General features: G+C 50.5%; 1 protein-coding gene across 2 annotated transcripts in view; it reads right to left on the bottom strand.

The window, feature by feature from the left end:
• Positions 1 to 23,549, bottom strand: part of SEC24A (SEC24 homolog A, COPII component) — a 590,503-nt gene that overhangs the window by 144,077 nt on the left and 422,877 nt on the right. For both annotated transcript variants that reach the window (XR_015297552.1, XM_086931494.1), the window contains exon 17: positions 16,486 to 16,596. Coding sequence is in view for 1 of the 2 variants with exons in the window: in XM_086931494.1 (XP_086787620.1) it covers positions 16,486 to 16,596 (111 nt within the window). In the remaining variant the exon portion in view is untranslated. The remainder of the gene's footprint in view (positions 1 to 16,485; positions 16,597 to 23,549) is intronic.

The raw sequence follows: 23,549 nt of genomic DNA, 5'->3' as shown, positions 1-23,549 counted from the left end.
AATTTGTCTTACTCACTTGTCTGTTGTGATGGTATTCCAGACAGGTAGGAACTGTGTTAATCTGCCCTCCACAGGAGTGGAATGCTGTTGGGCAAGCAGAGGAAAGTCACTGTTTTGTGGTGGAGGAGGTTTGATTATTGTTGTTACCCCAACCTCTTCCTTTGTTGTTGTTTCCTCTATATTCTCCTCTAAAACATACTTTGTTAGAGGATGTCTGTGTGTTAGATTTGAAGGATGTTGTATTGTCTGCTCCAGTCTGTTTGGAGCCTCCTCTTTAGAAGGAGCGACAAAAGGAACTTTTAGCCTGTGTGGACTGTAAAGCTCCCATAGATTTGGCAGTATCTGTATCCTTCTTCATCTTTTCAAGTGCTGTGTCTACCTCTGGTCCAAACAATTGTTTTTGATTAAATGGTTGATTTAAAATGGGAATTTGCACTTCCTGTTTAAATCCTGAAATGCGTAGCCACACATGTCTTCTAAGTAGGACACTAGTGTTGACAGCTCTGGATGCAGTGTCTGCCACATCAAGTGCACACTTGATTGAGACATTGGAAATTAGCATGCCTTCTTGTATAAGGTTGTTTGTCTGCGCCTTATATTGGTCAGGTAGATGTTGTAGTAGTTTGTCTAACTGATCATAGTGAGCCCTATCATATCTTGAAAGGAGGGTTTGTGTGTTAGCTATATGCCATATGTTGGTAGCTTGCGAAGCTATTCTTTTGCCTGAAGCGTCTATTACCTTAGATTCATTGTCAGGTGGGGGTGCCTCACCTGACGTTTGTGAATTTGCCCTTTTCCTAGCAATTGATACAACTAGTGAATCTAATGGTAGTTGCCCTTTAATGTAGGCTTGATCGCAGGTGGAGGCCTATATTTTTTCTCAATTCTAGGGTTTAGAATCCTAGTACGTACAGGGTCTTTAAATATCTCTGGAGTGTGTTTGAGGACCCCCTTAATCATAGGAAGAATTTGAACAGACCTTTGCGATTGTTCAAATGTGTTTAAAAGAAAATCTTCCTCTGCCTCATCATAATGCATAGTGACTCCATGGTAAATGGCTTCTCTGTTCAGCAGGTGTCCAACACTAATGTTATCTTCTAGGGGAGAAGGTTTTGATGGGTATGACTGTGGGTCAGGAATATCTGGTGCTTCCTGTGGGTTTGGGTACTCCCAGTCTGTATCATCAATAGGGTATGGGAAAGGCTCATCTGGGTCTATCCCTCTCCCTAAACTATACTCATCATAATTTTGAGGTGAGTGTGAAGACAGAAGAGGAGATTGTGGAGGAGAAATCTGTGGTGAATTGTTAAGAGGAACTGGGGATGAAGGAGAAGGAAGAATAGGAGAAGGGTGCATAAGGGATGTGGCAGAGTCCTTCTTCTTGGCAGGTACTACAGGTGTGGGTGTTGTATCTGCCTTCCTCTTCTTGTGTGGTACAGTGGATTCAGCACCTGTTTTTGGGTCAATGTAGATCTTTTTTTGCAGAGGATCAGGTTGGAAAAGTTCTGCTTGTGGAATCTTTGTCGGTGCCGATTTTTTCAGATCCGAACAAGGTTGCTGCTGGTCTTTAGCCTTAGGAGGTGTTACAGTGTCCTTTGACGTAGTTTTCGGCACCGAAGGTGTTGTATTTGGTGTGGTAGGCTGTTGATGGCTTTGGCGCATCGGAATCAGGCCTTGTCGGTTTCGATACCGAAGACGATGGCTTCGGAGTGGAAGCTGGTCTCGTCGGCTTTGAGGCGTCGGACGATGGCTTCACACCTTTGTCTTTAGAAGTCGACGGTTTCGGAGCCGAGACTTCTGTCGGTTTCGGTGGCGATGGAGCTGGTGGGATCGGCACGTGCGGCTTACTCGGAAAGGAGCTGCCGGAAGGCCTATTTATTTTCTTCGGAGCCGGGCTCGATGGCGGGGCTTTCGAAGTGATTTTTTGGTCGCGACTGGGCCCAGGAGGCGGAGTCTTGACCTTTGCCTTCGGTTTGGGTGCTGGGTGTGGTGCAGGGGCAGCAGTACTCACGCGCTGACCCGATGGCATGGAGTCGTCTGAGTCGTCTACCTCTGATACGACAATTTGGAGATCATCGGAATCTTCTTTGGGAACGAGCGGAACCTCGAAGATATGCACCGGTTTCGGAGCTGATCTCTGCATGTCGTGTCGACGGGCCCTCCGATCTCGGATGGTTTTCTTGGATCGAAAGGATGCGCAGATTGTACAGCTAGATTTGTCGTGTTCTGGCGATAGGCACAGGTTACAGACCTCGTGGTGGTCACTGCGTGGAAACTTTGCTCCACACACGGGGCATTTTTTGAATGGCGTCCTTTCCATGAGGTGTAGGCCTCACGGCGTGGATAGGCCTAACGGCCTGCGTCGATGACCGGAATCGAGCTGATGGAGTCGAAACGATGTTAGTCGATATCGAAGGTAGTTAGGTGAAGTTTTAATACGTTTTTGCGCTTCGAAGTACTTGAAAAGTAGATGTCGAGCCCGAGCGGAAAATGTTCATCCGAACCCAGTGGCGTAAAAAAACAATCTAAGGATGGAGCCAATGCCCATGCACACTATCGTTCAAGGGAGGAGTCACCCATCTCGTGACTACAAAAGACTTCTTCCAAGACGACAACATGCAATCATCCAAGCCCAACACCAGGTGGCGATCTAATGCACAGTGTAGTATCTGTAGCTCATATGCCTTGAACAATCAAGTTATCGGTCTTTGGGTTAGTACTCGGCTGGCAGAGTTAAAGTTCTGGGGGTTAGACTCAGGGGTCTCCCAGGGTCAGGTCAGTACAGTGTTACACCCTCAGCGGCACAGGGGCAGTCGGGTGCAAAGAAAGTAGGCCCGATGTTAGCCTATGGCGGGCAGGGGGCCTTTGGTTGGTGGACGCTAGAAGGCAGGCAACGCGGCTGTGGGAGCTGAGCTCCTGGTCACTTACACAGGGCATGTGGAGAAGTAAGATAGAACAGATGCTGCACTCCCAGTGGCACTCAGGCGGCTGGGTGCAGGGTGCTTTTGGGCCACCGGGCTCCCAATGTATTTCGATGGGAAACCTGGAAGTTGAACAAACGCTGCAGGCTCATGGACAGAGATTCTTCAGGTGCGACCACCACCACCACTTCGAGAGGTAAATTGGGAAGTTGCAGGTTAGGTAGGCATCCCAGAGGAGGGCACAGGGGGGCACAGGGCACCAGGTGCAGGGGTGTCTTTTGGTGTCGGAAATCTTACCCTCAGCTGGTCGCAGTTTATTTATTTATAGACAGTTTTCTATAGCGTGAACAAGACCCTTGGGTATCAGGACCTCCTACAAACTTGCCACCCGGAAACACCACCAGCTGATCCGCGCCGCCAAGAGAACAGCATTCAAGGACCGGTTGGACAACAACGCACACAACAGCAAGGAACTCTTCAACATCGTGAAAGAGCTTTCCAACCCCAACGCGGGAAACAACGACATCACCCCATCGCAAGACCTCTGCAACTCCCTGGCTTCATACTTCCACAACAAGATCGCGGACATACACAGCAGTTTCAACAACCAACCAACGCACACCACGACCGACCAGCCAGCCCCCCCCACCACCACCCTCCACGCCTGGACCCCGATCAGCACAGAAGACACCATCCGCACGATGAACTCAATCCACTCCGGATCACCAACCGACCCCTGCCCCCACCACATCTTCAACAAGGCCGACGCTGTCATCGCACCCCACCTGCGAGACATCATCAACACATCCTTCGACACCGCCATCTTCCCCGAGAGCTGGAAACACGCCGAACTCAGCGCTCTACTCAAGAAACCAACAGCGGACCCCACCGACCTCAAGAATTACCGCCCCATCTCGCTTCTCCCGTTTCCAGCCAAAGTCATCGAGAAGACCGTCAACAAGCAGATGGCCGCCTTCCTCGAGACGAACGGATCCCTCGACCCCTCACAGTCCGGCTTCCGAGCCAAACACAGCACCGAGACCGCCCTCATCGCCGCCACCGATGACATCCGAGCCCTGATGGACAATGGAGAAACAGCGGCCCTCATCCTCCTAGACCTCTCCGCGGCATTCGACACGGTCTGCCACCGCACCCTAATACGGCGCCTCAGCAACATCGGAATCCAGGACAAGGCGCTGGAATGGATCATCTCCTTCCTCGACGGAAGAACACAGCGAGTCCGCCTACCACCGTACAAGTCAGAGGCCTCCGAAGTCATCTGCGGCGTCCCCCAAGGATCATCCCTGAGCCCCACCCTCTTCAACGTCTACATGAGCCCCCTCGCGGCCATCGTACGCAAACACCACCTCAGCATCATCTCCTACGCCGACGACACCCAGCTGATCCTCTCCCTGACCAACAACCCCGCCGCCGCCAGAGCCAACCTACACGAAGGGATGAAAGAGGTAGCCGAGTGGATGACGACCAGCCGCCTGAAACTGAACTCGGACAAGACGGAGGTCCTCATCCTGGGCTCCTCTCCCTCCGCCTGGGACGACTCCTGGTGGCCTCCCGCCCTGGGCACCGCACCCAAACCGACAGACCATGCACGTAACCTGGGCTTCATCCTGGACTCCTCCCTCTCCATGACCAGGCAAGTCAACAGCGTCTCCTCGGCGTGCTTCAACATCCTACGCATGCTACGGAAGATCTTCTGGTGGATCCCCACAGAGACCAGGAAGACCGTCACCCAGGCCCTCGTCACCAGCCGACTGGACTACGGCAACGCCCTCTACGCCGGGACCACCGCCAAGCTCCAGAAGAGACTCCAGCGGATCCAAAACGCCTCAGCCAGACTCATCCTCGACATCCCACGATCCAGCCACATCTCCGGACATCTGAGAGACCTTCACTGGCTCCCCATCAACAAGAGAATCACCTTCCGCCTCCTCACCCACGCACACAAAGCCCTACACGACCAAGGCCCGAGCTACCTCAACAGCCGAGTCAACTTCTACGCTCCCAAACGCCACCTCCGATCAGCCAACCACGCCCTCGCCGCCGTCCCCCGCATCCGAAGAGCAACTACAGGAGGAAGGTCCTTCTCCTACCTGGCCGCCAAGACCTGGAACTCCCTCCCGTCCGACCTGCGCCTGACCCAAGACCACCTCTCCTTCAGGAAGAAGCTGAAGACCTGGCTGTTCGAGCAGTAGCGGCACCCCCCCCCCCCCAGCGCCTTGAGACCCTACGGGTATGTAGCGCGCTTTACAAGTGTCACTGATTGATTGATTGAGAGCGCTTAACATCACATGGCATAAGTTAAAACAACAATGTATATAAAAATCAATAAGATTGTAAAATTAGTTAGCAATACTTCCATACCTAATCTATAGGTAGATAAAATAAAGAAAACGATAAAGGACCGGTACATGATTAGACACGAATAAAAAATGTTCTGAGGTGGTAACTGATTGTTTTTAGAGACTTTTCTTTAGGACTCTATCTTCTCCAGTCCCATAGTTTGTCTCGTGCCGAACGCCAGTGTCATCTTACCGTGGGTGATTTTCTATATATTTCCTACGTTGTTATCTAATAATCACCTCAATGTTAAGTCTCAGATGGCGAATTGCCTTACCTATGGGAGGAACTTACTCATTAGAAAGATCTTAGTTTCCCTCTTAAATGTTGAAGTGTTTGACATTTTTCTGATGTTCGCAGGAAGAGAGTTCCAGATTCTGGGGGCCACACCTGAGAACGCCCTCTCATAGGTTTTTTTCTTCCTGAAAATAGGAGGTCTCAGCAGCAGAAAATTGGCACTCCGGGCAGGTCTGTTTTCTCCTGAAATTTCTATTTTCTGGGCGAGATATCTAGGTGTGTTGTAATGAATTGCTTTATGGGTGATACATGCCATTTTTAGCTGTATTCTTGCTTCGTAAGGTAGCCAGTTTAAAGCTTTCAGGTGAGGGGAGATATGGTCACATTTCCTCGTTCCTGTAATAAGTCTTGCCGCTGCATTGAGGCATGCTTTTAGGGGTACTGTGGAAATGTTTGGTAGACCTGCTAGCATTGTATACCCATATTCAATCCTCAAGATAACCAGTGATTGCACAGCTAGTTTTTAGTCATTCTCCGTTAAAAATGATTTAATTTTTCTTTAGTAGTTTAGATCGAAGCGTGCATGTGGTAAGATATTTTGGAATTTTGCAGGATTTCTGTAAGGGGTTCGATGTAGAAGTTAAACAGTGATGGAGATAAAGTAGATCCTTGGGGTACTCCAATTGTGCTCGGCATGAAGGAGTTCTATTCTGTAAGAATGATTCGAACCATTTCAGTACAGTGCCAGAAATTCCCATCCTGTCATGAAGTCTGTTCAGTAGTTTTTCGTGGTTAACTGTATCAAATGCTGAGGACAGGTCTAGGAGGATGAGTAGACCAGATTGATTGTGATCTAGTGCTTGAAGCGCATCATCGACAATGTGAAGGATTGCGGTTTCCGTGCTTTGACCTGTTCTGAAACCCCCTTTGGCAGTCATCTAATAGTGAGAAGTTGTCGATGTGCCGGCTAAACTGATTCGGTACACATTTCTCTATTAATTTGGAAAGAATAGGGATGTTGGTCACTGGGCGATAGTTATTTGGATCTTCTGCGTCCACTGTGGGTTTTTTGATGATCGGGACTACTTGTCCTGTCTTAAGGAATTCTGGGAGGACCCCCTGCGATAGTGAGGTGTTTATAATTTCTGTCCATATTGGAATCATAATATGGCTGATTTCTTTCAGGCATTTCGATGGAAGTGGGTGGTTATAGTGATTGTTGGGTTTAGTGACAGCTAGCATTTTAGCAATCTCATTCTGGTCTAATAATTTTAAAGTGTGCCTTGTTTTTTGTCGCAGTATTCGCATATTTCGATGCAGATTGTGATGGTGCATTGTAGCCGGGGTTATCTGCAGCGATCCTAAGTTCTTTTTCCAGTTTGTTGGATTTGTTAGTGAAAAAGGTGGAGAATTCTTCGCAACTTAGTTGCGTTTTAGTGACTTCTTGGGCAGATTTTGCCAGCTTGTTTGATTGTTGTTTTATAATCTCAAACAGTTTCCGTGGTCTGTTTTTGGCGTTATCCAGTTCTGTTCTGATAAATTCCTTTTTCGAGTTGATGATCTTCTAGTTATATTCATTTCTGATTTTTCTGAGGGATTTCAGCTCAGGGGATGATGGGTGTTGTCTCCATTTTCTTTCTGCGCGTCTCAGTTTTCGTCTGTCTTCATTCAATATTCCATTAAACCATGGGGTTTTAATCTTTTCCGTAACTCTTTTTAATTTGAGTGGTATGGTGGCGTGGACTATTTTCGTTACTGAGGTAGTGTAATGGTTCGTTAGATCATTCACACTCTGCATGTTGTCAGGTAGGTTTAGGTCTCTCTTGCAGCTTTCAATTAGAAGATCCATATTACAGTCTCTGGTATCTCGTATCCATCTTTTCATTTTGCTAGATTGAGTGGTTTTTATCTTCTCCCACGACGGTATTAGGAAGGTTATAGCGTGGTGATCTGACCAGTCGCATGGTTCTATTGAGAGGATTGAGATGCAATTTTTCTTCGAGATAATCCAGTCCAATGTTGCTCCTTTCGAGTGTGTTGGTTGTGGACATGCTTGGGATAGTTTTAGCTCAGTTAAAAAATATTTAAAGGCGTTGACCTGTTTGTCGTTGTTGTCGTTCCAGCATAGATTAAAATCACCTAAAAATATATTATTAATGTCGTTGTTGGCGTTGGCAGTGATGATCTCCATTAGTTGATCAATGAAGTTCATATTATTTCCCGGTGGGTGATATAAGGCATGTAGGTTGCAAATCTGTTTGTTAGCCGATCTTATATTGAGCCCTAGGTATTCGCATGATTCGAGAGGGTCGGATTGAAATTGGCCAACTTCTAAGTTCGATCTGTGGATACAGGCTGTAGGAGAGTAGGGTCTGCAATCCTATGATCACCCAGATTTTTTGCTTTTGTTTCACTGGTTTACGACTTTCTCGGGCTGTGGGCCTGCCAATCAGACCCACAGCCTAGCTGTTCTCTCGCTAAATTGATATGTGTACCTTAGTTGCATTACCCAATTGGAACTGGGCCACCTTGTCAGACCCTGTAACTCAGGGCATCGGTGTACCCAGGGCCTACCAGAGGCTGAAGCATGTATTATGCCACCCCTGGATGGCCATCTAAATCTGACACAACTGGCTGCGCGACAGCTGGGGCAACGGAGCGTACTCGCCCTTTGCTTTAGATATAGTATACCTATATCTAACCCTCAAATGGACACCGAATTTCTATCAGCCACTCCTATGGCAGGCCTAGACAATCCTGAAGGCAGAGTGCGTGGAATCGTGTGAATTGGGCTCTGGCACGAGCCGAGGCCGGTTGCAACTGGCGGAACCAAGACCCAATGGCTGTTCCATGATAACGCGTACCATATTGGTAACTTCGGTATCGCGTTATCAAGACATGTCGAGTAAGGTGTCATACGAATCGGGATACTGACCCCTCACCAATGCTGGCGACGGGGTTAGCATTCCACCCTTCTAGAGGGACACGACATGTACGTAACTGTGAACCCCGGTTAAAGTTAACTGATGCCTCAGCTCCACAAAATGGATGCTGCCACCATAGACACGAGTCTGACCTCCTGCTGCTGGGAGTCGTTCCAGCGAGGAGAGCTTGGACATAGGGTTTCCTGTCCGGGGCGGTGCTCGCACCATCCCAGACAGGGTTTTGTGTATTCTGGGTAGGCAGGGCTTTACAGGAAGGTGACTGCGGAGTGGCACCCCGGTGCTCACTACGCATCTGCCGGCTAGAACCAGTTCCAGGGGCACACCAGCCCCTGACCTGGGGAAAGTCTGGCATGGGAGAGGGGTGTAACTACCCCCCTTCCTGGTCCCACCCCTAGGGCAGGACCTAGTCACGTACCCACCCCTTTCTTTAGGATAAAGGCAGGAGCGGGGACCCTTCCAAATTAGATCATCTTTGAATCAAGAATACTTTCTACGAAAGGAACACTCGACTTCTTCTCAAGATTTCTCCCTTGTGGCTAAGGAGTAGTCACCCTGCATCCGCAGGCACCCTCTAAGAACTCTGCGGTTTGCTGCAAGTCCTTCCTCAGGAATCCAACTGCCCAGCTCGACGAGAACCGGCTTCCCTGGCACCTCTGACCTCTACCCACATCGTCAGCTCAGCTGAGATATGTGGGTGCGACGAGACCTCGAGGGACCGGCCATCTTCAAAACCTGCACGATTCCTTAAACCAGCACGACCACCGAGGGATCCTATGGTGAGTGCTCTGGGGTCCGAGAAGCCCCGACCCTGAGCAGCTCCAGCACCGAAGTGCAGCCTCCCAGCATCTCCACGATCTGCGTGGGGCCCTTCTACTCTTTGCTGTTCAGCACGTGGTCTGGTTACTAGCCGCTGGCTTGTGGCCTTCCTTGACGACGCCCGACAACCAACGCTGTTGGTCTGGTTGCTCCAGACCGACTTTTGCTCCCTTCTGAGAGAGGAGCACCCCGGACCCTCCTGGTCCACTCAAGACGCCATTTTAGGCCCACCACGTGGCCCTGAAATTTGCCAAGGCTTGTTGCCCCAATCCTGTGCCCAGAGACGCCGACAGCATCAACCTTCGTGGGACAGCTCGCACCTCCATCCTGGTCGCCGACAACGCCTCCTGGTCCGTGAGACTGCAGAGCCTAGCGTCGCCCACTCCCCTCGTCGAGGCGACGATCATCCGGTGCCCTCCTGGTACCCTCTGACTACTGGCTAGTAGTACGAACTTGGTCCCCTCTGCTTTCAGGTGTCATCCATCTCTGATCCAGGCTTGGATCTCTACGAACTATCTCCACTGGTCGCCGGCCAGCAACTCCTTCCTTCCGGCTCCAGGTTCGTCAGCGAGGACTCCCGACGTCTGTAAAGACTTGTGCAGCCGCAGCCCCCGGGATAGGTAACTTCGGCATTTCGGTGCCCGCATAGCCTCAGTATCCAAGGGTCCCGAGTCCTTATCGCTTCCGACTTACCTTATCGGGTACGCCCGAGACCACTAACTTTCCGTGCCCTCGGGCACTTGTATAGATTGTGCACTTGAAGTATTTTCCTAAGAGTTTCGTTGTGTGCTTAGTACCCTGTCCTCAAAGAGTACAGGACTGTTGTGATTCTAATAAATACACTGTTTATTTTCATAACACTTGTGTGGTGTCCTTTCACTTGGTGTTCAAGGGGTATGTGATGGCATAACAGCTGGCTTAACACGCCCTCTAGAGTTTAGCCCGAAGACTGCTCGTATCCACGCTACTAGGATAGCTGGTCTAAGGTTGACTTACAACCAATCACCATAAGGGTCGTTTGGACCGATGCATAGTGATCACTAGAATAGTGAGCACTGCATATCGGGCCAACTTCTCACACAGGCAATACCACCTCCTGTCTTTTTCTGTCTATCAATTCTCATTAGGTTATAGTGCGGGGGCACCAGAAGGTCCAAGACTGGGGACGAGGATTCAGATAGCCAGGTTTCGGTAAGGATTGTTATGTCTATTTCCTGATTGATAATGATGTCGGCTATGTCAGAAGCATGTTTCGCTGCAGATCGACAGTTGAGCAATAGGCATTTTAATGATTTTTCTGTTCTAACTGTGATCCTGTTAAACAGATCGGTGGTTAGTTGGATTTGTAGTAAGTTGTTGAGATTGGGTTTCCCCTCATTCCTCGTGGATGTTCTGTTGGCGTCTATCGGTACTCTTGATTTCCTGTACCCTAATGCGGTCCGTTGGCTCATAATCCCAGAGTAGTGATAGTATTTCTTCTTCCGTTAAATCATTTTGATTTCTATCCGGTCTGTTTTGTCTTTTTGAAAATGGCATCTCTCTCTTTATTTTTATCTTTGGATATATTGAACAGCTCTCTGATGTGTTCTACTTCAGTGTGTGTGTTTTCTGTAATAACAGTTTTTCTATCCCTTTCAGGGTGTTTAGTAATTCCTGCGTCAGGTTGCTGATTTGTGTTTGGATCTCAAAGATTTTTCTTATGACCTTGGGTGACATAATGTGATTACTCATCCTTATATTTCGATCTTCACATTTTCTGTTTCCGAATTTTCGTTCTGAACAATGTACCTTGGTCTTCTTGGTACTTCCCTTTGATCGGTTTTCTCTTCTGTCATTAATTGCTGTGTTGGATGTTCTATCTAAGCTTGGTGATCCAAGGCTGTTGTTGATATTCGTATTTCGCGTTCTCTCTGCTACATTCCCGACCATCGTGCTTTCTGTTCCGCATATGGCTCCTGGTTGTATAACTTGCTCCTGGAGGTCTCTAGATGGGGGTGCTAATTTGTTCAGGTTCCTGACGGTCTCTAGTTGGTGTACTAATTGTAGAGATAGTGTCAGAGGAGACTGGGTTGTCCTCCAACGGACTCTGGAGTTGTAAAGGCCTAGTATCTCTTAATTGCGTAAATTGATCAAGTTCCTAGTGGTCTCTAGTTGTTGTGCTAATTATAGTGGTGTTGTTAGGTGGGACATGGTTGTCTTCTATACGACTCTGGTGTAGTAGTGGATTTGTGTTCTCTACATTTCTTTTTAAGAATGCGAAAATGTTGTCGAATTTTTGCAGTTCGTTGTCAGAAGCTTGGATCATCACTATTCCATTCTTGAAGATAGTTATGCAGAGGTCCGCTCGGAGATTAGGTGATGCTCTGGTCATAAATTTTCAACCATGTGGGATGTTAGTTGTGGATTTTATATAAAGCATCTTTGTAATAGCATTGCGCCATTTCGCCTTTCTTCTGGTGAAGAATATCATATCTTTCACGATGACGCCTTTATCCATGCAAAAGGAAGTGTCAGAGATCAATGTGTCAGGGTTTTTCCTCATGAGGTTATGCTTGAATTTTTTGGATGCATTCTTTGAAAGATAGGTTGGGTATTTTAAGATATAGGCGTTCCTACTTATTGGTTCCAGGTAGTTGTCGTCCATTTTTGTGATATGCGTTTGAGTACTAAAATTAGTTGCCCTCTTCCTGGTAGTATAATACTCTCTTTAGCATACGTACCTAAATTATAGTTTCTATATTAGTTACTCTTCCAGGTAATTTCTTTTGGTGGGGAAATAAATACTCTCTCCAATATAAGTAACTATATAATAATTACTACGCTTTTATATTATTTGTGTTGTCTTTTCAAGATGTCCGCCGTGTTAGTTATCTCTCTTTGGGCTGATGTCTTTCTCTCTTTCTAAAGTTTATACTTGTCCTCTTTCACTTGCCATAATTTGTTTATGCCCTTGAGTTAAGCTCTTTTCTCCATGTCTACTATTTAGCAGTCCTCTTTCAATTGCTCCTGTTATATTCCACCATTTTGGAGTTCATTTTCTATTGTTTTTTGTGGGCAATTGGTCATACTAGGCAGCAGGAGCTACCTTAGATTTTACAATTTCGAGTGTCTTTTGCGGCCGCCATTTTTAAGGTCGGGCACGCCGATTCGTGGGTTCCACTTCACTCTTTGATCACTCGCTGATCCTTTTAGTATTTAGGTATATCTATTACTTGTTCTTCTTAGTCAGTGCATGACACGCGCGTGCTGGGAGAGCAGGGGCATCAAAGATCTGGTTTCGTGCTAGGAATGCAGGGTCATCTCAGATCTTGTTTCGATTCATTGTTGCTTGGCTCCACATAGCGATCGCCTCAGTCCCTCACCTCCACTTATTGCAGCCCAGCAGTGCTTGTTAACGTTCTCCGCTCAGTATGCACTCCCGCTTCCCGATGCCGCCGTGGTCGGACGTCTCGGTCCCTCGTCTCCGAGCTCCGCAGCTTGACCGAGCGCAGTACATTGGACTTCACGCCGCTCCGGATCCTATGCTGGACCGCCTCCACGCCGTTCCAGCTCCCAGGCTGCTCCGCTTCCACGCCGCACTCCGGATCGCCAGCTGGTCCGCTTCCACGTCGCTCCTCAGCACGTCGGACCTCCGTCTTGACGGTTCCCGGCACCGCTGGACTCTCGACGCCACACCGGTGTCTTCTCGCGGAATTCGGTAAGCAGCTTCACCTCTTCTCCCTTTGATTCGAATTCGAATTTGGCCTCAGTTGCTCAGCATGTGGATGTTTGCTGGGGGGTATGACACAGATACCGGGGGGACGTCCTCGTGGCCTTTGTTCACTCAGGCACAGGCCGGGCTTGGCGGGTGCAGTGTGTGCTGGATTTGCGGTTCCTGGCTGGCACCAGGGGTTGTTGCTGTTTGAGCAGGACCACTGCTCTTGGGAGTCTCAGTCTTTAGATGAGCAAGGCAGTCAGGTCCTGCGGAGTTTTCAAGGTTGCTCACCACTGGAGATGCCGGGGTTTGGCAGGAGCGGGTTCAAGGACAGGCCTGTAGGGCTGGGGCCAAGTCAGTTGGTGTTGTCCTCCTGTTAGCAGCTTCACAGTAGGTCTTTGTTCTTGTTTCAAAATCGGGATCTGAGGAAGGAAGGTTCAGGGTGCCCCTAATTATTAAATTTAGGGTTGTTACAGGTATGGGAAGGTCAGGGACCAATGGGTCCCTTCCCTGGGGTGAGTACACCCCCTATCCTGCTACTCTCCTGTGGGAGGGGGGCAGGAGCCTGTCTCTGATTGGGTAGAGCTCCACATCCTCAAGAAGGTGGGAGCCTGGAGTTGTGCTTCACCTCCCCTCTCCCACCTGAGGGGTGGAGTTGGCAGAGCCTGGAACACCCTCTTTCCTCACTTAGGGTTTAGAGTGGGGGTCAGAACCGATGGGGGCCAGTTGCTGAGTACAGCAATTGGCCTGGAGAAGCTCAAAAAGACGGCATGCAGTTGAAGCTTCCCCTGCCCAACCCGGGGGGGACGAGGGTAGGGCCCCTCCTCCCAGGATGTGCAATGTTTCAGGCTCCCGAGAGCGCCAGGCTCTCAACCCAGGAGTCCAGAAACATGTCTGGTGGTGGCAGCTTCAGCAGCCACGCAGTCAGGACACTGGGAGTTGGTTAGGTTTCAGGGAGCATCTCCAAGAGGCCCTCTGTCGTGCATTTGGCATTAAATACCACACTGGCAACAGTGCTGGTTTAATGTGCTGAGAAGTTAAACTTCTCAGTCTTAAGTGTAGCCATTATCGTGCTGTGGAGTTCGTAATGACAACCTCGTAATGACAACCTCCCAGCCCCATATACTCTTAATGGCATCACTGCACTTACAGTGCCCAGGAATGTCCCTGGCATAGTGCACCCAGCTAGAGGGTGCCTGAGGAATGCCAGGGCAGTGTGTTTGTGGACATGGCACACAGGGATGTGTGCCATGTCGACTCTCTGTTTAGTTCTGCACCAAGACACTCAGCCTGCAAAGGCAGTGTGTGTGTGTCAGGGTACATGGCCCCTAAGGATGGCACAATAAGTGCTGCAGCCCTTAGGGGCCTTCTCTGGTCACAGTGCCCTGGGTGCCTAGAGAACTATTTACCAGAGGCTGACCTGTGGGAAGAGATGCCAATTGGGTTTAGGCTTTAATGCAGTTTTTGGGAAGGAACACAGACCCTGGGTACCCGATTGGCAGGGACCCAGGGCACACTCAGTTAAAGTACATCAGCAATTCAGCAAAAAGTAGGGGCATACCATGCAATGAAGATGGTACTTTCTCACACACATTCGCATTATTTATTTCCATATTAGAACACCCTCCCTCTTGCTCCATACTAACTCCTTCTGCCCAGAGAACATCCCCTCTATATCAGCCCAATAAGCTAGCCTCGCAACCTATTGCTTACACCCAATGTCTACTGGGACCTTCCAAGTGTGTGCTATGCATCTATTTGCTCTTACTAAGGCTAAGTCAAGGCACTGGTCACCCATTTTCTTTTTCTTATTTCAAGGCCTGAAGCCAAGTAAGCATGCACCTGGCCTCAGAATAGTAGTACTGTTCAATGTTTGTTCTGGTGCTACCATTATTTTCTATCACGCAGTAGTCTCAAACCACATGGTAGAAATCATCCTCTAACTTTCAGCATCTAAAGCATTTTGATGCCACTATCAAATATATTTTAGACAAGATGCTTGGGAGTCAGGTACATCCTATGCAGAAAATTAAACTGTTAAAACACAAAATCCCGCCCTCTATGATGAACTACTAATATTGCTTGAATCTATATTGGACTCCCTTACCACTTCTGTTTACCACAGAACATTACAGATATTCAAATTAAAAATATGTATATAATAGTCATTTATTTTATCATACAAATAATTTTACATTCTATCCGTAAACATTTCTATAAAAATCAGTAATCAATGTACACAGTCACAATACTGTATATTTCATTGATAATTTCCTATTGCATCAAACATTCATTCAAATATTGAGATTAAAAATCCCAAAAACTGTTTAAGCACAGATTTGGAAGTTTCTTGGTTTACCCTACCTGCTTTGGGACATACAAAACGAATATTTTGAAAATTATATAAACAACAAGGGACACACCATTATTTCATACTAGACCCTATTTATTTTTAATCGATGTTGTCTTTGTTAAAGTACCACACTTTCCTTAGCCATTTTATCATTGGCCTATTGGAGAACCTGGACCTGACCAATTCACATCTCTATATTTTAAACAACTCCCCAAATCTAGAAATGTTTTTCACCTCCAGATTAAAACTTGTCTGTGTCAGTAGGATAATGCATTTGATCACTAAGGGATATTCCACAGCCATTTCTTTTAATCTTATTCAATGCACTTGCAAGAGACGCTCGGGTCTTCCCTTACCGTAACCAGTCACCTTCTGTTTTCAAACAGAATGAGCATCTTGCTTTTCAGCCTCCAGAAAGCCTATTTTCCATTATGTTTGGACTTTAGGGCTCTGCACTCTCCACCGGGCAGGTTACTGAAATTCTACTCGCATTTGGTCCCACACCAGCAGTACTACTCACAAACTCCTGTCTTTCCAATGAGATGCTGTTTCAGTTTCTTCTCTGGTGCGGCCTCTACTTCTGTACGATGAGTTCCATATCCAAGGGCCACCACACAGTCACTTCCAAACATGTTTCAGCCTGGGTCAGTAAGCCATTCATGAGTAAAGAGGCTCTGACGGCAGCTCAGCTGTTCAGCTCACCAAGCTCTGCTCTGGCTGCTTCGAAGGTCCCACTGTTGTCACTCTGTGTAACAGCCAGGTTCCACACCCAGTGTGCACCAATCAATTAGGAACACTGTCAGGGTCTAATCACCCTGTGGTCTTGCAGCCAGCTTTGAGGATGCAGCTGTTGGGACGAATCTAGCAAATTCCGCTTGTCCTGCCACCATCTCTAGCCCAGTTCTTCGTCCAAACAGGTCTAAATGTGTGTGGGCAAGTGGGGAAAGGCATTCAAGTAAATTTGAGGGCCAATAATTCTGGGTGCCTCTGATAATGGGCGGTTTCATGCAAATACAAACTATGTTATGCTACGGAAATCATACTATCAACATATTAGATGACAGTTCGTAAGTGGGGTTTTTATCTTCCTTAACAATTATTACAAATACATTAAAAGCACCACAAAGTGTAATTGAGGACTGTTGTACAGATAATGCTTACCCATATTGGCCAGTAAACCTGAAATTGCTTGGACATCAGCTCCTGCATAGACATCAGCCAGAGAGGAAACAACTGGTAAACACAAAGTATGGACACGTATCCTCCGTTCACCTTTAGAAAAAACAAGGTTTCATATGTGGGTTAGAGTGTTAAGATCTTGTATAACGTCCCAATTAAGCACAGATGACACCTGGTAAAATATGCAAGAAAACATTTCAATTTTTTTTATTGAATTCAGATCCATAGCAGTATATAATTACATAAATAACCATCAGATTAACAAAAGGACAATGCTACCCTGTAAGAACTAGTTTGTCGTGGCATGTAGTGCTGCAGATTCATGGGCTCTGACATGTACCACTTGTTTTTAGGGCTCGGCCTACGTCAACACTGCGTCAGCAGTGGGGCGGAGCTCCGAGCCGTATTGTTAAGGGGCTCTGAATCGTGCAGTAAAAATTCCTCAGTGCGCGAGAATTTTTCGTGGTGTTGTGTGCCATCTGCATGGCCATTGGTCCTTTCACGGCTGTGTTTTTGTAAGTGTTCACGCAATAGGCCCTAGGAATTTTTCTCTATCGACTTCCTGCATATTCCATGCCAGAACGCGCATGAGAATGCCATAAATTCCCAATTACCAGATGTCAGGGTCCGTTTGCGCATTCACGACTCTGTAGTTTTCTTGAGCTGTAAGTGCGCGCATGCTGTCTCCCAGTCCAGGAGAATGCCATAAATTTTCAATTAGCAGCTGTCAGAGGTGCCGGTAATTGAAGGCAGATGCCAGGCTTATCGCGATTTTGTTTTTCTTTGCTGCGTGAAGGCTAGGTTTTAGGTGCTCCTTAAATGAAGAGACAGTCAAAAATAATTTGCTGTCAGAAACTGCACAATAGGTCACTCATGAGAATTTTGTTTTAAGGCACGGTAAGTGGGCCTAATAGATTGCCCCTTGATTGAATATCTTAGTCATTGCTTAAACAACGTAGTTCAGATTGAAGGTATTTCAACAGTTTGTTCCATTCCTAATATTTTGATGTTGTGCAGAAGGGCATGAAGCTGAATAAATAGAATTCCCAAGTTTATTGCCATCTGTTTGGAGCCAATGCTAAAAAGTGTCTAGTGAAATTTTGAGTAAACCTGCCTGAAAGATGGATCCCAGCTCAATGTTATTTCAACACTAGCCAAATCACTACAGAAGAATAAATTGCCTTCATTCCAGAAAGCGGGTCCAAATTAGGCCTCAGGACAGAAGATGCAACCGGAATCACTTCAGCCATGTACACATTTGTTACCGGAATCAGCAGTAATGGTTGTAATGATTAGGGAATCTCAAAGCGTTCGACATGTTGTGCAACGAGAAGCTGTTAACTTTTCTGGATTCCATGACAGCTTGTTGTTGAACAATAGTCCAAAGTAGTGATAATAGTTTGTTGGAGAAAGACCTATTTTGTTCAGCATGTAAAAGCCCTTACAATATACTTTACTAAAGCACAAGTTACTACTTGTGTAACGATATATCTGTAAGAGACATTAGTTAGTGATAGATTCCTTACCTTAGAATATCCCCAGGCGTCAGACTGGATCCGGAAATTTTTGCGTAGCAATACCCCTGCGCTGGTAGGCGTCGTCTGCGGCTCCGCGTCCGTCGTCGGCGTCGTGAGCGCCGGGATGACGTCATCGGAGTATATAGACGGCGCCCATGCGCGCTGACGTCAGTTCTGATAACACAGCTTTTCCGCGCCAGATACGCAGAGCCATGATAGAACTAACACTGGTGCCATTGAAACTAGGGCCCTGAAAGGGGATGACCTTAACCCTAAATATCGGTTCGCAGAACGGGGAGGATGGGAGGGCGGTAAGGAATCTATCACTAACTAATGTCTCTTACAGATATATCGTTACACAAGTAGTAACTTGTGCATCTGAAAGAGACACGTTAGTGATAGATTCCTTACCTTAGAATAGATACCCCAGCAATACCAACCCCGGTGGTGGGTCTGCGAACCAATATCACACCAGAAAGTCCTGGAGGACTGAACGGCCAAAGAAGCCATCCCTCCGGACTTGACTGTCCAGGCAGTAGTGTCTTGCGAACGTGTGCAGCGAGGCCCACGTGGCTGCCTGACAGATGTCCTGCAGGGGGACACCGCGGCCCAGGGCAGTTGTCGTTGCCGTGGCCCGAGTGGAGTGAGCCCGCAATCCAGCCGGGGGCTCCTTCCTCGCCATGGAGTAGCATGCTTGGATGCACAAGATGATCCACCTGGAGATGGTCCTCTTGTGTACAGCCTTTCCCTTCTTCGCGCCCACGTAACCAACGAAGAGTTGGTCATCCACCCGGAATTGGCGAGTGCCGTCTAGGTAGTAGGAGAGCGCACGTTTTGGATCCAGACGGTGGAGCCTCTCCTCCTCTTTCGAGGGATGCGGAGGCGGAAAGAAGGTGGGCAAGGTGATGGACTGCCCGATGTGGAAGGCCGTGACAACCTTGGGCAGAAAGGAAGGTCGTGTACGCAACACCACCTTATCAGGATGAACAGACAGGAAAGGCGGAGAAGAAGAAAGAGCCTGGAGCTCACTCACCCTCCTGGCAGAGGTGATGGCAACCAGGAAGGCCGTCTTCAGCGTAAGGAGACGAAGAGGACAGTTATGAAGTGGCTCAAAGGGAGCACACATCAGATAGGTGAGAACAAGGTTCAAGTCCCACTGGGGCATCACGAAGGGAACAGGAGGGAACATGTGCGTGATGCCCTTCAGAAATCTACTCACTATAGGGGACTTGAACAAAGAAGGCTGATCTGGTAGCCTCAAGAAGGCTGAAAGAGCAGAAAGGTACCCCTTAAGAGTGCCCAGAGCAGAGCCCTGCTGGGCAAGGGAAAGAAGAAAGAGCAGCACTTCCGAAAGGGGTGCAGAGAGGGGATCCACAGCCTTTGCTGCGCACCATGCCACAAATCTATTCCACCGGCAGGCGTATACCGACTTTGTGGAGGGACGCCTGGCTGCCAGAATGATGTCACAGACTTCGGGAGGCAAGTCAAATGGCCTCAACTGCCGCCGCTCAATCTCCAAGCTTGTAGGTGGAGACTGGACAGGTTCGGGTGCAGGACCGTCCCCTGCTGCTGCGACAGAAGGTCCTCCCGAAGAGGCAGACGAATCGGGGGATCGACTGACATGCTGAGTAGCTCGGGATACCAGTATCTTCGAGCCCAGTACGGAGCCACAAGGATAACTTGAGCCCGGTCGCGCCTGATCTTCTTCAGCACTCTGGGCAGAAGTGGTATAGGCGGAAAGGCGTACAACAGGCCGCAGCTCCACTCGCGACGAAAAGCGTCTCCGAGCGAGTGCCGCCTTGGAAACTCCAACGCGCAGAACTGCTGACATTGCGCGTTCTCTTCTGTGGCGAATAGATCTAACCAAGGCTCTCCCCACTGTCGAAAGAGACCTTGCGCCACGTCCGAGTTCAGACGCCATTCGTGATCCATCATGCACCGGCGGCTGAGTTCGTCCGCCCTGGCATTCAGAGAACCTGCCAGGTGTTGAACCACCAGAGTCACGCCCTGATGTTCCAGCCACTGCCAGAGGCGCAGAGCCTCCTGGCAAAGGGTCCACGACCCCACACCGCCCTGTTTGTTGCAGTACCACATGGTGGTGGTGTTGTCGGTGAACACTTGCACCACGCTCCCCCTGACAGAGGGGAGGAATGCCTTCAGTGCAAGACGAATCGCCCGCAGCTCCAGAAGGTTGATGTGGAGCCGGGACTCCGCCGGAGACCAGAGGCCTCTGATCTCCGCCTCTCCCATGTGGCCTCCCCAGCCCTGGAGGGACGCGTCCGTCACAACTACGTGCTCCGGCTGGGGTAGAGAGAGGGGTCTGCCACTGACCCAGTCGCGGTCCGTGAGCCACCACTGCAGTTGCTTCGCAGTGCCCTCCGAGATCAGGACATGACCGGACAGGTTGCCCTGATGCTGGGCCCACTGAAACTTCAGGTCCCACTGCAGAGCCCGCATCCGCCACCTGGCGTGACGCACCAGAAGGATGCAGGAGGCCATCAGTCCCAGAAGCCGCAGCGTCAACCTGACCGAGACCCGGGATAACGGCCCGAAGATAGGAATCAGAGCCTGAATATCCCGAACCCGCTGCTCGGGTGGGTAAACCCGAAACTGCGCCGAGTCGAGAACCGCTCCGATGAAGAGGAGCTTCTGAGAGGGACACAGGTGTGACTTCGGCACGTTGATGGAGAACCCCAGCAAGTGCAGGAGGTCGGCCGTAGTCTGGAGGTGGCTGACGACTGTCTGGGGCGAGCCCGCCTTCAACAACCAGTCGTCGAGGTAGGGGAAGACTGATACCCCTTGCCTGCGCAGATGGGCTGCGACCACCGCCATCACCTTCGTGAACACCCGTGGGGCGCTGGTAAGGCCGAAGGGGAGCACGGTAAACTGAAAGTGCTCTTGGCCTACCGTGAACCGCAGGTAACGCCGGTGGGCCGGCAGGACGGGGATGTGGAAATAGGCGTCCTGCAAGTCCAACGCTACCATCCAGTCTCCTGGGTCCAGGGCAGCCAGGACCTGAGCCAAAGTGAGCATCTTGAACTTCTCCGTCCGGAGGAAGCCGTTGACGTTCCGTAGATCCAAGATAGGGCGTAGGCCCCCTTTGCCCTTCTTGGGTACCAGAAAGTAGTGGGAATAACAGCCACGTCCTACTTCTGGCCCAGGAACGCGCTCGATGGCCCTCTTGGCCAAGAGGGCCGAAACCTCCTCTTGCAGAAGTTGCAAGTGATCCCCCGACACACGGTGGTATTGAGGTGGCATGGATGGAGGGGAAGACTCGAAGGGGAGGGAGAAACCCCTTCGGACAATTTGCAGCACCCACCTGTCCGAAGTGACTGTATGCCAGTGGGAGAGGTGATGGCGAACCCTGCCTCCCACAGGCGTCACATGGGCCTGAAAGCTCGGACTAGGAAGGTTTTGAGGCGGGGGCTGCTGAGGGAGGTGTGGACTGGCCTCGCCGCTGGCCCCGACCACCGCCACGGCGGTTCCCACGGCCGCCACCGCGTTGCTGAACATTCTGCGGCGCGTGGCTGACGGTCCGTGGTGGGGCGCCCCTTCCGTGGCCACGAAAGGAGCGAAAGGCACCCGATTGCTGGCGTGGGGCCGCAAGGCCCAAGGACTTGGCCGTGGCCCTGGAGTCCTTAAAACGTTCCAGCGCATGGTCTGCCTTGTCGCCGAAGAGGCGACGGCCATCAAACGGCATGTCCAGGAGAGTGGCCTGGACATCGGCCGAGAAATTGGCGGACCTCAACCAGGCGTGGCGTCGAACCGCCACCGTCGTTGCCATCGCCCTGCCCAGTGAGTCCGTGGTATCCAGCCCACACCGGATGGAAAAGCGTGCCGCATCTCGGCCGTCCGCAAGGGTTTGGCTGAGTTTAGCCCTGACCTCCTCAGGGCATTGTGGCAGCACCTCCGCAACCGTGTCCCACAGAGTGTGGGTGTAGCGGCCCAAGAGACAGTTGGTGTTCACTGACCGGAGCCCTAGGCTCACAGACGAGAAGACCTTCTTCCCGAACTGCTCATATCTCTTGGATTCCCTGTCGGGCGGGGCCGACGGGAATGCGGTCTGGGAGTTGGAGGCCTGGATGACCAGGCTCTCGGGGGTGGGGTGGGTGGACAAAAAGCAAGGGTCGCCCGGTGCCGGGCGGTAGCGTCTGGCCACGTTCCTATCCACAGGGGGACCTGTGGCGGGCTTGGACCAAGTGCCCAGCAGAACGTCACACAAGGCCTCATTGAACGGCAGAAGGGGCTCCGCGGAGCCGGACTGCTGTTTGAGTACCTCAGTGAGGAGATTAGTCCTCACGGCCGCGACGGGGAGCTCAAGGTTTAGGGCCTTAGCTGCCTTCGTCAACACTACACTGTAAGCAGAACCCGCCTCCGAAGCCACAGTCGGGGGCGACGTAAATCCAGTGTCTGGTGAGGTGTCAATACCACTGGCCTCCCCAAGCTCATATGTCCAGTCCTGATGAGACTGGCAATCACGTGCCAGAGGGTCCTCGGACCCCTCCCACTGCTCCTCGTCACCCGGCTCCTGGAGACCAGGATTAACAGCCAGGGCCTCCTCGTGGAGATAGAACTCTCCGAAGGCCGACGGAATCGGCGCCCAGCGGCGCCCCTCCGACACCTGAGTAGGACCGTAGGAAGCATTGGGGTCGGCAACCACTTCGGCTGCCGGGGACGACACCTGAAGGGACGTCGCCGGCGAGGTCGTAGGGTCGACCGGCGAGGTTCCGGAGCCGGATCCAGCGAGGTCGCGCGGCGCCGGGACCGAAGTCGCCAGCGGCGCCGGGGCCGAAGCACCCGACGTCGTCGGGGCCGAAGCGCCCGACCCGGAAGGACCTCCAGACGGAGCCGATCGGCCCGAAGGCGCCACGGGAACCGACTGAGGAGGGAGGGCCCTCATGGCCATGAGGTACCTCTCGACCTCCTCCTGCGACGCGCCGTGCCCAGGGACCCGAAGGTGTGGGGCAGGCGGCGACGCTTGCGACTCCCGCGGAGCCGCGTGGGCGGTGTCGCCCGAATCCCCGGTCGCATCGAGCGAGCGACGGGGCGGGTCGGAGGACCGATGGTGTCGCTCCGACCTCTCATGCCTCTTACCTGAGGACTTGGAACCAGACGATCGGTGTCCACTCCCGGAACGTCGATGACTCCGACCTCGCGACCTGTCCCTCGACCTCCCGTGGGACCGGGACCGGGACCTGGAGCGGCGCGGGGCCGACTGCCTCAACTCGAGACGCTTGCGGGACCGCTCCCGCCTAGCCTTCGACGTCAGGGCCCGGCAGTCGGAGCAGGTTCGATCGTCGTGGTCGAGGCCTAAGCACTTCAGGCACCGGCGATGGGGGTCCGTGACCGACATGAGTCGGCCGCACTTCGAGCAAGGCTTGAACCCGGGCATCCCTGGCACCGATAGTCGAGAATCGACTGACTAGAGGATCAAAAAGATCAAAAAAGTTTTCAGTCAAAAAGTGACTGGGGGTAGAGCTTCTTCCGGATCTGCGCTAGCTGGCGCGGAAAAAAGAAGAACTGACGTCA

Source organism: Lissotriton vulgaris, chromosome 7 (genome assembly GCF_964263255.1).
Source record: "Lissotriton vulgaris chromosome 7, aLisVul1.2, whole genome shotgun sequence".
Lineage (NCBI taxonomy): Eukaryota > Metazoa > Chordata > Amphibia > Caudata > Salamandridae > Lissotriton > Lissotriton vulgaris.
The sequence above is the reverse complement of the archived record's forward strand: the minus strand, read 5'-3'. Positions and strand labels throughout refer to the sequence as shown.